Below are 14848 nucleotides of genomic sequence, written 5' to 3'. Positions count from 1 at the left end.
TATATATAGTTATTATAGGTAACTGTACTATATTACTACCGTATATATAGTTATTATAGGTAACTGTACTATATGACTACCGTATATATAGTTATTATAGGTAACTATACTATATTACTACCGTATATATAGTTATTCATAAGGCAGTTCTGAAGATTTTAAAACACTCATTCCTTTGTGCTTGATATTTTTATATGTATCATGCAGGATAGATTAGACAGTTTAAGTTTTTTTATGAGAAAAAAATATGAGAATTTTTTAATTTCGTTTAAACCTCCTTTCTCGTTTATACAAGACACGCCAGACAGTCTGGCCACCACTATGCTACTGGGCTGATCCCTGGATATTTTTAATTATATCAAAACCACTGATGTGTACTCCACCAAAAAAAAAAGACAAGAAATTTCTTCTGTTAAGTGGAGACAGGACAGCCATAAATCAGAAATAGGAAGATGGGTAGAGGGAAAATGGAAATATGAGTTGGCATGTAGAAAGTTGTTAGAAGGAAGTATGTTGGGATTCTTTGTGACAATATTATACAATTCTATGCATCATGGAAGAAATTAGTTTCATTTCTGTTAACATCAGAGAGTAGATATTCTTAAAGGACTAATAATTATATAAGCAGCAGAAATTCGCAGAAAGGCATAATCTCTAATGCATTTATGAATTTTATAAATAAATTTATCAGATTTATAAAATATCTCATTAGTTTGGCATTTAATATATGTAACTCATTTTAGCACTGCTAAAACTTTATAAAAGTATATAGGATTATATACTGCGTTTATATTATTTTTTAACTTTTACACACCAGGTTTGAGTTGTCACACATAAATTTCTTGAGGAAAAAAAGACTTTTATTAATCCCCTGTGGCACTAGTAGTATGCTACACATAGGGTATGCCCTCAAAAGTTTTTGCTGACATGAACTGAATGCAGCAAACCTTGTGAAAAGTGTGGCTTTGTGCCAATTACAGGGAACATGAAGAACTAAAAATGGGCATTTTTTAAAAACGATTGCTTTTCTTTAGGACCTTAAAGTTCTAAATTTCATAAAGTCATTTGAGAGGTAATGAATAAAAAGTTGGTGTGATAAACTGTAAATAGTAGGTCTTGTGCTAGTAATGAAAATGGGTTTAGTGAGCACCAATTAAGTATAATAAGTTGCTGTAAAGGAACTTACAATCTAACTATCCCAAGAGTGGTCTGATAATGAGATTTCACTTATCAGAAATAAAATCTTTCCTTGGGAACTGCAGGTTTAAGATAAAAAAGAGTTATCTTGATTTTATCATGTTTAAATTCTTTGAATTTTACTAAAATTTTTTAAAGCCCTGGCTTTTCACTTCAGAGCATAAATAAGACTGTGGTTCCAGGTTCACTTCTGTGCGAGCCGGTTTGTTTGGTCAGAGACACAGCCCACACCTGGGCCGTGAAATGCATGCTGGGATCGCAGGGAGGACGAGCCTGTGGTTGTGCTAAGTCTGTTGCCAGCGCCGGGAGGGCTGCAGTCCTCGCTCGGTCACTAGAGGGGGAGCAGGGTTTGAACCAGTGGACACTTCACAGACGTCAAGTCTGAAACAGCTGTCTGCATTATTTATTTAACCCTCGTATGATTTGTTGGGAAAATAAACTGGAAAACTGAAGAGACTGAGAATTTGTGTAGCCTCTGCTCTGTCCCGTGACCTTGTTTAGGTAGATGTCACTCAGTTCGCTTATCCTGTGGGCAGATTTTTATTTGGTGAATTAAAGGAATGTTCCAACAGCAGACGTTCCTTAAGCTGGCTCTGAGAGCAATCCCACAGCTGTGTCTCCCTCGGGAGAGGTGATGTGAGTCTTAGCCTCCCTGAGGAATGGGGCTTCCGTCCATTCAGCGTTGACACTAACAGGCCTTCAGACCAGGTGAAGCCAGGCTTCTGAAGGCGCAACTCTGCGCTCCCTGGGAATTTGATGCCTCATTGAAATGTGACTAAGCAGATGGTTTTAACAGCCTCGTATGAAAATTAACTACACACGGAAGTCAGCTATGGAGACAAAAATGGACTTTGACTTTTAAGAGAATGTAAATGTACTTCTCTGGGGGAACTGGGACGGACACAGGGTGCATCGTTCTCCTCCAGTGCAGACAGCTGAGTCATTTTACGTTTTCACCAGGTTAATCGGTCTTCAGGAGACGATTTGATCTCACCAGTGTTAATATTTGCATTCTTTATATGGAGAAACTCAGAAGTGGGTTATATAGGAAAAGGGCACATTGATAGAGTTGTATAAAGTATTCTTATTTTTTCCTTTCGCTCCTTAATTCATTCAACATTTCAAATTTAAAATTGATAAACTATTGGTGTTCCCTAAGCGGTGTGACGTCAAGGACGAGGCAAAGCCGCTCAATGGGAGGTCAGATCCGTTAAGTTTAGGTGTTAAAGGACTTTCTGGTCACCACATTTCTTTAAAATTACTTTATTTTTATTAGAATGCTACGGAAACTTATACAAACAAAATCAAAAGTTTATAAATTACAAACAAAACCATATCATCAATAAAGTTCAAATAAAATAAATCTCCTTTTTGTGTGGTAAAATATATATATATAATTTGCAGTTTTAACCTTTTTTAAGTATACAGTTCAGTGGCGTTAATTACATTCAGAATGTTGCACAACCATCGCCACTATCTACTTCCAAAACTTTCTTGTCATCCCAAACAGGCGCTCTGGACCCATAAAGCAGGAGCTCCCCATCCCCCCACAGTCCCTATGACCTCTAATCTGCTTTCTGTCTCTGTCTGGGTATTTCATATAAGTGGAATCATACAATGGCTGTCCTTTTGTGTCTGGCTTATTTTACTTTGCATAACGCTTTCAAGGTTCATTGATATTGTGGCATGTATCAGAACTTCCTTCCTTTTTATGGCTGAATAATATTCTGTTGTATATGTAGACCACATTTTGTTTATATGTTCATCTGTTGATGGACACTCGGGTTGTTGCCACATTTTAGCTATTGTGAATAATGCTGCTGTGAATATTTGCGTACAAAATCTGTTTAAATCTCTATTTAATTCTTTTGGGTATTTACCTATGAGAAGATAAACTTTTATGTATAAAGCTAATTGAGGGGCTGGCCCAGTGGTGCAGCAGTTAAGTGCACATGTTCTGCTTCAGTGGCCCAGGGTTCCCTGGTTCAGATCCCAGGTGCAGACCTACGCACCACTTGGCAAGCCATGCTGTGGCAGGCATCCCACATATAAAGTAGAGGAAGATGGGCATGGATGTTAGCTCAGGGCCAGTCTTGCTCAGCAAAAAGAGGAGGATTGGCGGCAGATGTTAGCTCAGAGCTAATCTTCCTCAAAAAAATAAAGCTAATTGAAGAGAATATCTTCATGACCTTAGATGGATTAAGCCTTCTTATTTTTTTTTTTTTTGGAGGAAGATTAGCCCTCAGCTAACTACTGCCAGTCCTCCTCTTTTTGCTGAGGAAGCCTGGCTCTGAGCTAACATCCGTGCCCATCTTCCTCTAGTTTATACGTGGGACGCCTACCACAGCATGGCTGCCAAGCAGTGCCATGTCCACACCTGGGATCCGAACCAGCGAACCCCAGGCCGCCGAGAACCGGAACGTGTGAACTTAACCGCTGCGCCACCGGGCCGGCCCCTGGATTAAACCTTCTTAAACAAGAGTCCAAAAACATAAACCATAAAGGAAAAAAAATGAATTTGATTACATTAAAATTAAGAAATTTTTAGTTTTTAAAAAGGATACTACAGATTAAGGTAACAGTTAATAGACTGTGTAAATGGATACTGCCCAGAGGAATTGATATGTGGAATATACAGATGATTTCTGCAAATCAAGAAGAAAATGGTGGAGAGCCTAGTAGTTGAATGAGCACAATAAACTAATGGGTGAGTCACAGAATCACCCACATGACTCATATGTAAATAGAGAGATACTTCTGGGCATTTACTCCAGAAAACTCATGCTCCTGTCCACAAGAGGACATGTGCAGAGATGTCTGTGGTGGCAGGAAGTTGGCATCCACCTGGCTGTGCACACTAATAGGAGGGTGGATGTGTCCTCTGTAACACCAGCTGGCAATCACAGACACTTACCTGTGTGTACAGACAGCCACATGGAAGTGTCTTACGATCATAGTGTACTGTGAAAATAGTCCAAAACTGACCAAGATCTTCAGAAACATTATTCAAGTAAATTAAAAATACATAGTTATTCAAACAACATCACATGCTTTTTAAGAGTAAATACATATCCAAGTCATATGCCAAGTTAAGTGTCTGCCCATTATTTGTGTGGGTGCCATGGGTGGGTGGGTGAGCGTTGTAGAGAATTGGAGTGGAGATCAAAGGTGAGGAATGGAAAAACAACAGGAAATTTGGTGACCACTTCTTAACATTCTTGACTTTAATATCTATTTCTAAAGTTTTCTGATTTACTCTTCTTCCTAGAGACTTTATACCTACAGAAAAGTATACCCGTTTGAGTAAACAGTTCAAGATTTTTTGCATTTACACTGCAAATAAAATTTCATGGTGAAAAAGATCAGAAGTGACATGAAAGAAGAAATTAAATTCCACTCCCTTCCTGCAAACCATCGCCAGCCCTCTCCGTAGGAGAGTGTGGGAGAACAAAAGAGCCCGTGTCAGACCCTGGAGCCCGTGAATGTCAGCTGACTTGGAAAAAGGGTCTTTGCAGATGCGTTTAAGTTAAGGATCTTAATATGAAAAGATAATCCTGGATTATCTGGGTGGGCCCTAAATCCAATGACAAGCGTCCTTATAGGAGACAGAAGAGGAAAAGACAGACACCCAGAAGAGAAGGCAGTGAAGACAAAGGCGGAGGTTGGAGTGGTGTGGCCACGAGCGCCGGGAGCCACAGCTCGCTGATTCACCAGAAGCCAGAGAGGCTTAGAGCGGATTCTCCCCTAGTCTCTGTAGGGCCGCGGCTGTGCGGATACCTGGATTTTAGACTTCTGGCCTCTAGAACTGTGAGAGAGTAAATTTCTATTGTTTTAGTCCAGTAAATTTGCGGTAATTTGTTACAGTAGTCACGCAAATAATAGAGAGGGATATGAAGTTGCTTTCTTGTGGTTTTAGGGCTTCCCACACAAGGGACATTGACATCCATTGTACGAAATATCTTCCCATAGTGTAGTGGCCCTCCTGTTTCCCCTCGTGTAAGGTGAAGGCCTGCAGCAGCCTCTCGCTCGGTCAATTGCAGTAAAGTGTATGAGTGGTCTTGCTTCCCCCAGCAGACTTCGGAAATGCCCCCCAGCTAGTTGAGCGGAAGGGCTTCATGCTGCAGATTGGGCCTCAGGCCATGACTCAGCAGAGAAGTACACTCATAGGGTTAGGTTTCATACTCTGTTGTCAGTGAACAAATGGACACAGGCATATTTAGCTGAGTAAAAAATTTCCCAGTATGGCTTATTTTTTAAAATTTGTAACTTTGTAATTAATAATACAATAATAGACTCATAATAGAGGAATTCATAATTGGCACGTGTTGTACATAAGCATATATAAGATGCTCAAAAACAGGTTTAATTTCTAATTTTGGTGAAGGAATATGGATTTGAAGAATTGAAATCTTTGCAGCTGATAGTTTTCTTAAAAATTAAGCAGGGATAGCAATTTCTTCTTTGATGGGATAGTTCATGGAAAAGTATGTTGACAATACCTTGTAGAGGTGTTGCATTTAAACGTCATAGTCAGACAAGTCAGACAAGGTATAGAACTTAAAAAGTACCGTATCGGTCAGCTTGTTCCAGTCCTCATTTTGTGGCTTGTCCAGAGAGGATTAACCCTGCAGCGGCCTGCTGACAGCTTTCTCTTCAGTCCGGTGCTCTCCCGCACTGACTTGATTTGGTTGCCTTTGGTGCAGCTCTTCAAGTTCTCTTCACAGAGAATAGCAGCAGTGCTGTGCTTGGTGATCTGGCAGTGTGTGTAGGAGGCGTTGAAGACAAGTGCGTTATCAGGAGTTTTGGGCCCCAAGTAACAGAAACCTCAGTTTAAATTGGCTGTAATAATATATCTGGAGATAAGGTAGTTCTCAGATTTGTTTATTTAGAGCTAGAGAACATAGGGAAGGACCCAAACCCGTCCTCTCTCCCTCCCCCCTTCCCTCCCCTCCCCCCTTGTTTCTCTTGCCATCTTCAGTTCCTTTGGTTAGCATCATTTGCTTATGTAGTTACTTTCAGAGGGAGAAAAAGACCTGTTTCCTCTCACGCACGTCTTCTTGCGGGCAGAAGGCCCCCAGTGAACTTGTCCCCCAGCGATTGGTGAGAATTCTGCGCCCCCCCAGGCTGCGCCTGTCTCTGGAAAGAGGCCTGGAGTACCATGATACGGCTGGTGCTGAGCAGCCGGCACTGCATAGTTCAAGGGGGAAGAAGTGCTGCCATCGATGGCTAAAGTGGGTGCAAAATGGGATCATGTATTACCAGGTGGTAAGACTCAGCTTTGGGGCTACCTTGTCCACAGGACAGGGAAACAAAACAGAAACAACCCCTTATCGTTTTTCTACATGGCAGCTGCTAACTTGACAAGATTGTGGAACGTCTGGGGCCTGATCAGTTTTAGTTAAATAGTTCCATTTCCATGAGAGTCAGGTGTGCCTCAGGTGGACTTAGTAGAAAAGCATGCTGTTAAAGGGTCACTCAACCCTCTATTTTCCTTGTTTCCAATTTTTCAACAGGAATAAGTGAGATTGTCAAGGGAGATGGCATAGGAAGAAAAAGATAATAGGACAGAAGGCTGGTTCCAATTTGTGCACATATTCCAAATTAGGCAATTTTTTCCATAAGGTGTGGCCTATTTCTGCTGGCCAGGCTTTACTTTTCTTTGTCTTCCTCCTATAGTCTCAAAACATGTTGTGACTTCTCGTCACCCGTTCTTTTTCTTGGCTTAATACTCACAGCATTCACTTTAAAAAGACACTAATGAACCCTTCACTAACTGTTATAATTTTTACATTGTTTCTTTTTCTCCTTGAATTTTTATTCTATTCCTATTCTCCCATAGCATTTTATCCTAACGTAACATATTTTTATGCTTGAAATCTACTGATCATCTTATTCATTTACATTAAAACATTTTTAAATTTTTTGTGATTTCTGGATTGAGCTGTCATTATAGTTATTAATGATATATAATTGATCAAAACAGCATAAATGTTAGAAATTTTAGCAAATTATTTTTAATAAAAAAAATGTAAAATGTTACTGGAAATGCATCTTTTGAACAAGATGTGGCAAACCCTACTTTTGGACTCTTGATTAGAGGAGATTTCCCGGAGTCCAGTATTTTGAACGATCGCTTTGTTTGGCACAGCAGAGGCCCTTGTCCTCACGGCAGCGTGCCATCATAGGACTCAGGGTGTGCTCTGATGGGAGGTGTGTGTCAGGCCGAGAAGGACCGCAGTGAAGGGGGACTCGCGTGGTGCCTCCACCGTGGTAGTTATCAGGCGGGTCAGCTTTACAGAGAGTGTTTGTGGGAGTTAAGGTCCCAGAGTTGATTCTCTTAACACTGTCTGGGCTCACACACACCTTGGTAAATCTTTGTGTACCCCTAAGGCTACCGTTTGAAGATTGCTACCTTGAACGATAGCTTGTGGAGGTCATATTAACCAGATTGTCACAAATGTGGTTAAGTGGACAAAATGACTGATGAGTGTGTGGGTTTTTTTCTGTCTCTCCTCCTTTTGCATTCCGTGTGGTTCTAGTGGGACTGGCAGTCACATTCGCTCGTCTTCTGGTTCGGCCGATCATATTAATCCTTTTCCCTTGGATACAGTAATTTGTCCAGCAATAGGCGTGAAAACCAAGCAGATGAGTCAGAGTCCTTCCTGGATTGGTATATACACACTGAGCAGGGAGAGTTTACCTTCTTCCTGTCGGGAGCTGCTGCGCTTCCAGGATGTGCGTCTGGAGCCGTTGGTGCCCGGCTGGGAGCGCCTCTGCTGAGCTCGGGCAGCAGAGCCAAGCAGAGAGGCAGGGAGGCCGCTGGGCGCCACGCGGGGCACGGACTGGCAACTCTTCTGATCCTGGGACCCTCCCCAGTATCCTTTTCAGCTGCGTGAGCCACTGAATTAATTTTTTTTTGCTTGAGTTAGTTTGTTAGTTGTGTTTTTGGTGCTACTGAAATTAATTTTATTAACAACTAAGAAAAGTAAACTCAAAGTATTGTGAAAATATCTTTTGTAAAATGAGTAATTTTGAAAATTTTCTCTTCTAGATTGTTGGACCTTCAGATGGAAGTAGTTACATTATAGATTATTATGGAACCAGACTTACAAGACTGAGTATTACTAATGAGACGTTTAGAAAGACGCAGTTATATCCGTAAATATTTTCTAAAAGAAACAGTAAGTGAATGTGTATGTAACTTTAATTATAGTTTATTATCTGTATAAAATTATGAGAGTTTGAGAACCATAGGACATTTAAGAGATCATCTAGTGGTGTAAACCTCTCATTTTGCTTGTCAAGAAACACAGGTCTGCATATGCCGAAGACATCTCTCCCTTCCACAGAGTATTTTTATGTGTGCTCATCGCTCCTGCAGTTCTCAGTTCAGACTCTCGTTCTTTGCAGTGAATATGGTTAGAGGGCAAAGTTCACAAGAAAAAAAATCACGTCAAAGCGAGATGTTCCATAGTGTTGTATGATGGTTGTGACAAAAGTGTGTGTTGCAGGTAGTGCAATACAGCACATCTTTTCTGCTGTCCTTCTCTCCTGGGTCAATATGACCTTTGAACCTCTTTCTTCCCCTTCCTTAAGCCTGAAAGTGAATAGATTCTCAACCCTGAAGAACTGTAAGAATTTGTTCTAACCAAGAGTTTGGCCCTGCCCATGAGAGTTGTTGATTGGCCTCGGCTTTCACTAGATAATACACCTGGAGAAGCCAGGGACAACATCGGTCTTCCTGGTTCAACTCTCTGGTCTCTAGGACTCTGCTACCACAGGTGTTTATTTCCATGACTGTACCTTAGTCTCCTAATAAGTAATCTTCCAATAATGCTAGATTTTTTTCTCAGGATTTTGGTAGACTATCAGGAAAACATTCCCGAGTGCACTCATTCTCTGCCAGGGAGAAGTCCCGTGTGACATAAGGAACGGGGTCCTTTCTGGGCCACACTTGACTTTCGGAGGGAAAGTCAGGCTGGCTGTTTTGGCGGCAGGTGTAGACCCAGGGTTTTCAGTTCAGAGTTTCACTCTCAGAGAGTGCTTCTAGAGACCAGCAAGGGAGCGGACGTTTATTCTCTGTGTTGTAGTCTATAAGTAGGATGTGAAGTGTAATTTTGTCTTTCAGGTAGATTTCCCCTTTTATCACAGTGAAAGTGTGGAATCGCTTTATAGTTATTGTCGTGAGAGTTGAACAGTGACAGAGCCAGTCAAGACCTGAGGAATTTATTCAACTGATCGTCCAAACAGTTTTTCAAATCTTGTAAACGATGAGTCTTTGGGTTTAAAGTGGAAATGAAGCTGAGAGATCCACTTGCCTCTTCTTACCAGGGAACAAAATGAGACCTAGGAAAGCTGAGACTGACACACAACTAATCAGTGCACAGCGGGATGTGGAGCTGAGGTCTTCTGTGCACATCTGGGGCCGCCCCTCCCCCCCACTGCTGTATCGTTCTGTATTAAGCATCTTCATTTCGGAAATTGCTACTCCTGCTTATGAGAAGGGTTGTGTAGTTTCATGTAACCTTATTTTCATACTGTAAATTCTATCTCTTTCGAAAGTTTATAGATTGTGTTTAAACCATAATGTGTAAAAATTAAGCAGATGTGATTTAAGAAGCAATTCCATTCTCTGTAGCCTGTTATATAAACACTTAATTGGAATTCCAGACTCAAATGTGAAATTCAGACTGAAGGGCCCGTTGAGAAGGCAGGTCTCTGTGCTGTCGTTCCGGTGAGCCCTCTGCAGTATTTAGAGAAGGGCTGCAAAAGTAAGAGGGCGTGTCCTGAGCAGATGAAGCATAAAACGTGCGTCTGCATTGGACCGGTAACCTCACTAGACTCTTGTAAAATATTGTGTTTTAACGTATTTCTTTTTTCTGTTTTAGGATTTGGGCCTCCTTGATTCTAATAGAGACCTCTCAGTTTGTGGATTTCCAGATTTTCCTTTTTCCTTCTTCACATACCACCTTATGGATTCTGTATAATTTTTTGTCGTGGTTGATGTTTTTGTTTTGTTGTTTTAGTTAAAAGCATATTATTCTGAGGTTGATTTAACAGGACTTTCTTGAGAGCTGTGTGGTAATGGTGTCTTTCTCAGGCTACTGTCTCCGTGAGATAGACAGCTTGTTACCCTTGTATTTAATGTCTTTTCTGAAGACAGTTGCCACTTGTCATTTACGCTTCTGAAAAATAAAAGTATGACTTACTCACATTTTTTAGTGCTTTCTTATTAAGAAAACATTCTTAAATGTTGAATGTGGCTGTCTCCTGCATTTTGATCCTTGAAAGCAGTTAATCCATGGTGTGAACAAATACATTTATATTGCCTGAGGCTGCAGGCTTGTGTGTGACAGCCCACCTGTTTGTCTGCAGCTTTCAGATCCAGCTTTTTGCATTGGTATCCGGGGAGGTGAAGATCATCAGGAGCCTGAAACCCTGAGGCAACGCCAGCGCCTCTGGTGGATTCAGGCCTCTGGAGGGTGCACTTCTTCCTTTCTGCTCTGGGAGTGATGGAGTAGCTCTTGGCAGACCAGATGCTGACTCACCTAGCTCAGTGCAGTTATCGCTGAAGCTGTACGGACAAGGTGGGAGCACCGAACAGACGATTAATGCCTGCTGTCTGTTCGCACCGCCAGCACAGCTGCCTTAAGTGACGCATCGGAGCCTGAAGGAAGCCGCGCCTGTCCAGTGGCACTGGTTCTTCCTGCTGTGTTGAGAAAGGTTTCAAGAAGATGGAAATATGCGAAAGGTTGTGTCCCCGTGATACCACCATGCTCTCTCTTTAGTAACAGGCATACCAACTTCAAAATTACTGGGGTCGGGGCTCCTCCAGAGTAAAAACCATTTTACTCAAAAGCATACAGGATAGTACACTTAGCTTCCTAATATGTCAGTCATTCAGTCACAGCTGCTGCAGTTGGTGGGAGATTAAGTATTGACATAGGAAGTGAATTTGGATTGATTCCTAATATACGCCAGGAGCGGCCTCTGGTTCATGCATTCATTAAAATGTTGCGTGTCGACCACGTGGGAGGCACTGTTGTTGATGCTTGGGATGCAGAGGGGAGCAGAACACGTCCCTCCTCTCGGAGCTTGCGTTCTCTTGGACCCACTTTGTCACAGTGATGGCGTTTTGGCTGCAGTTAAGTGGTGGATGCCCATTTTCTAGTATTTCCTGGTTCCTTTTGATTGCAGACAGTGCTTTAAATTCTACTGCAGGATCACCTAAGCCCAGATTTTAAGTCTTTAAGTTTCTGCAGTGACGTAAGTTCAATGATATAAAAATACCTGCAGGCAAATCTTGAAAAGTAATCTTGATTCTCGCATAATTGTTACACTTGTTGACTTTGCCAGGTGGGAAATCTGTTTCAAAGCAGGTGCGTCTCAAAGTATTTATTCAAATAAGCTGTGCTCCAAACGCATTGTTGTTAGAATCCAGAAATAAAGTCCCTTCACAATGTGCTTGGAAACCTTTAGACTTTATCTTCACTATAACTCCCTGAGTTTTCACAAGAGACTTCAGTTTTTCCAGTTCTCCCGATTCCCTGTTGCCTAATCTATGTAATTCTTTAGCAAATGGTCTTCTGTGTTTTATGATGATGATTATTTCTAATGTGAATGCAGTTTTCTTCCATGGAGCACTGCTTCATCCTGGCTGCTTGTTGGTGGTGTGAGAGGACGAATCTGTGAAGACGCTGCGTGCGACGCCTTCTAGGATAAGCCTGCGTTTAGAGCAATGGCCACGGCTGTGAGGTGGACGAGGCCAGTCATCCTGGGGACTCCCGAACCCTCTAGCCAGGGTGGAATGAATTCTTTCAACCCCACAGAAAGAGCCAGTGTTTCCATGGAAACACTTACAAAGGGTACTGCTTTAGCCTGAAAGGGTTAATACAACTTCCAGAAGTACCTCTGTGCCCAGGAAGATTTTGTACCTACGTTATATTAAACTAAAGCACCTTGTTAAGACCTCAAAGATGCTGCTGTGTCTACAGCCAGCATCTGGTCATGGGACTGCTGGGACTATAGCAAATACTGCTTTGGGAGTAGGTTTTGTTTTACAAAACGTTTGTCTTTTCCCTTATTTTAACCTGGATGCTTACGTTAAGTATTATAATACTGGTAGGCGGTGAGGAAGTGGAAATAGATCTAACCAGCAAGAAAGTGGCAAGAAGAAACATGAGTCCTTACAAAGTACATACAAGCCTAAGGTGCTTGTTCCTTCTCCTCGTTCAGACGCCTTAAAGGTAGAGATTCCCAGCATCTGGCACCTTCCCCCTTCCTTTCTCTCATTAAATCAGCATCCATTGTGCTTTTTTCTATTTACAAAATTAGTACAAGCTTAATGCAGAAATTTTGAGAAAGCACCAAAAAGTGCAAAGGAAAAAACCTCATTCCCTAGCCTGGAGATGATAATGTTAATGTTTTCATGTCTGTCCTTGCAGTAGTTTTTCCACGCATGTATGTACACTTTTCTTCACAAAAATGGTATATCATCCATACTGTTTCGTAGCCTGCTTCTTTACATTGTAAAATTTTTTCTATTTCAATAAATATTCTTTTACAAAATTATTTTTAATGGCTGCAGAGTAATCCATGTCTGTGTCATAATTTATTTGTGCAATTCCTTGTCATTTGGTATTCAAGTTATTCCAATGAATGAACAATGTACATTTCTGATTTTTTTCTCTAGAATTGTCATGCTTAGTCAAAATGATTCATTAAAGTGTTTGATAGACACATACAGTCCCAGTTAACCAGGGTAATGGAGAAAGAGTGAAGTCAGATAGCCCCACCCCAAGTTCAGACAAAACCACCGTCAACTCCCAGCCATGGCGGTGCAGACGCCCTGCAGCTGAGACGCTGCAGGGACCCACACGAGCACGCTCCGCGTCAGGCCACTGCCATTCAGTGCTGACGCTGCTCCTCGCGGCCAGGGCTGCAGGAGAGCAGCCACCATTGGCACAGGAAGGCTGCTAGAAAAGGGTGCTGGTGGTGAGGACACGGATGACAGCAAGCCTGTCACTGGGCTCGGGGTGCCAGACAGTTGCCTGAGTTGTCTAACTGCCCACCAGAAAGCTTCCAGATAAGAGGGGAGAAGAGCTTGAAGAAGGAGTAAGTGGGAAGCTCCTTCATAATGGTCTTTATTCTCCCTGCTGAGAGGGAAGAGGAGGCGGGTAAATCTGGAAGAAGAGAAAAGTTATTAATTAGGAATGAATAAAAGAATCCTGAACAGCACTGAGTACCCAACTGGGTCCTGGAATAATGCATTTGTAGTTGAGTTTATCAGCATGGTAAGAGTTGCTCGTTCCTATTTTTTTTAAAATAGAGCCTAATATCTTAATTCTTAGTAAACGTATCAATGCTCTTATGGCTAAGACATTGTCTGATGGAGGAAGAATGTTACTGACTTACCTAGAAAATAGATATTTTGAAGAAGCAATATTTACAAAAAATGTTAAGGCCTGAAATCTTAAAATTTCAAGAAGATTATAACTTGCTAAAATTTCCTTTCACTGTTCTCCATGTGCAAGATGTTATGCTAAGCTTCATAGATACTTTAAATGATTTAATCCTCACAACATTTCTTTAGAATCTTCCTAAAGAATCAGTATCATTATCCCCACTTTACAGATAAGTAAATTGAGTCCCACAAAGACTGAATGACTTGCCGAGGTGGTGAAGCCAGCATTTAGACACAGGCCTAGTAACTGCCATCCTGCCTGCAATATGACGGGGACAGCCATGTAGGTCTAAGAAATACACGACTAATGATTGCTTAGTAAAATTTTTCTTAGTATGTTGTTTAGTGTTTTCAGTAAAGATGGAATTATCTGCCTATACTGAGCCTGTTTGCTTAATAGGTAGTTTCCTGGTTAAAAAAAAAACAAAACTTAATCTTCTGAAGTTTACGTCATGCAAATGCCAAAATATGTTATGAATATCAAAATGAGACTGTGAGAGAGCAGTGATTGTTGTCAAAAACCCAAGAATTTTTCTGCTGCCACCTCATCTGACGTTTGCAGCACCTTCTGGAACAGAAGTCTGACTGTGTCTATGACAAGAGGGGAGATGGTAGGTAGGACCACACCACCCTGCTTAGTCTTGCTGAGGTGGTAGGAAGCTGGAGGCGTCTGCAGGTGAGGGGAGTGCAGATAATTTTTATTTAGTTAGTTTTTCTTTTGGCTTATTTGAATTTGCTATTTTTTATGCAATAAGCATGCATTATTTGCATGCATGTATGACACAGTATGTAATAATATGGATAAATTAGAACAAAGAACCCCAGAAAGTCTTGTTCTCTTCTTCCCCTTAATGTCACCTTAATGTTAAGATGACATGGGTAACAGTCACCATTTGTTGAATGTATTTTAAAGGAATGGAATGATGGCGTTAGGCAGTGGTGAGGTCCAGCTGGAATTTGCAAGGAGTTGCTCACGCTTGGACTATAGTGTGGTCATACCTTGAGCAAAATACCAGTGGACTCAAAAGTTCCTTTTACAAAAATAAACAAATGGGACTACAATAAACTAAAAGGCTTCTGCATGGCAAAAGAAATCTTCAACAAAAAGAAAAGACAACCTACCAATTAGGAGAAGATATTTGCAAATCATATATCTGACAAGGGGTTAAGCTCCAAAATAGATAAAGA

General features: G+C 41.3%; 1 protein-coding gene across 4 annotated transcripts in view; it reads left to right on the top strand.

Moving 5' to 3' along the window:
• Positions 1 to 10411, top strand: part of TM2D1 (TM2 domain containing 1) — a 38419-nt gene extending 28008 nt beyond the window's left edge. Inside the window, exons 6-7 of one of the 4 annotated variants that reach the window (XM_046645355.1) lie at positions 8249 to 8378; positions 10086 to 10411. In XM_046645355.1, coding sequence (XP_046501311.1) covers positions 8249 to 8359 — 111 coding nt within the window. In that variant the 3' untranslated portion in view covers positions 8360 to 8378; positions 10086 to 10411. The other 3 variants (XM_046645356.1, XM_046645360.1, XM_046645358.1) reach the window with 3 other exon arrangements.
• Positions 10412 to 14848: the final 4437 nt, after the last annotated feature.

Source organism: Equus quagga, chromosome 18, assembly GCF_021613505.1.
Source record: "Equus quagga isolate Etosha38 chromosome 18, UCLA_HA_Equagga_1.0, whole genome shotgun sequence".
In the NCBI taxonomy this organism is placed as follows: Eukaryota; Metazoa; Chordata; class Mammalia; order Perissodactyla; family Equidae; genus Equus; species Equus quagga.
Note: the sequence above shows the minus strand (reverse complement) of the source record. Positions and strands in the feature narration are given on the sequence as shown.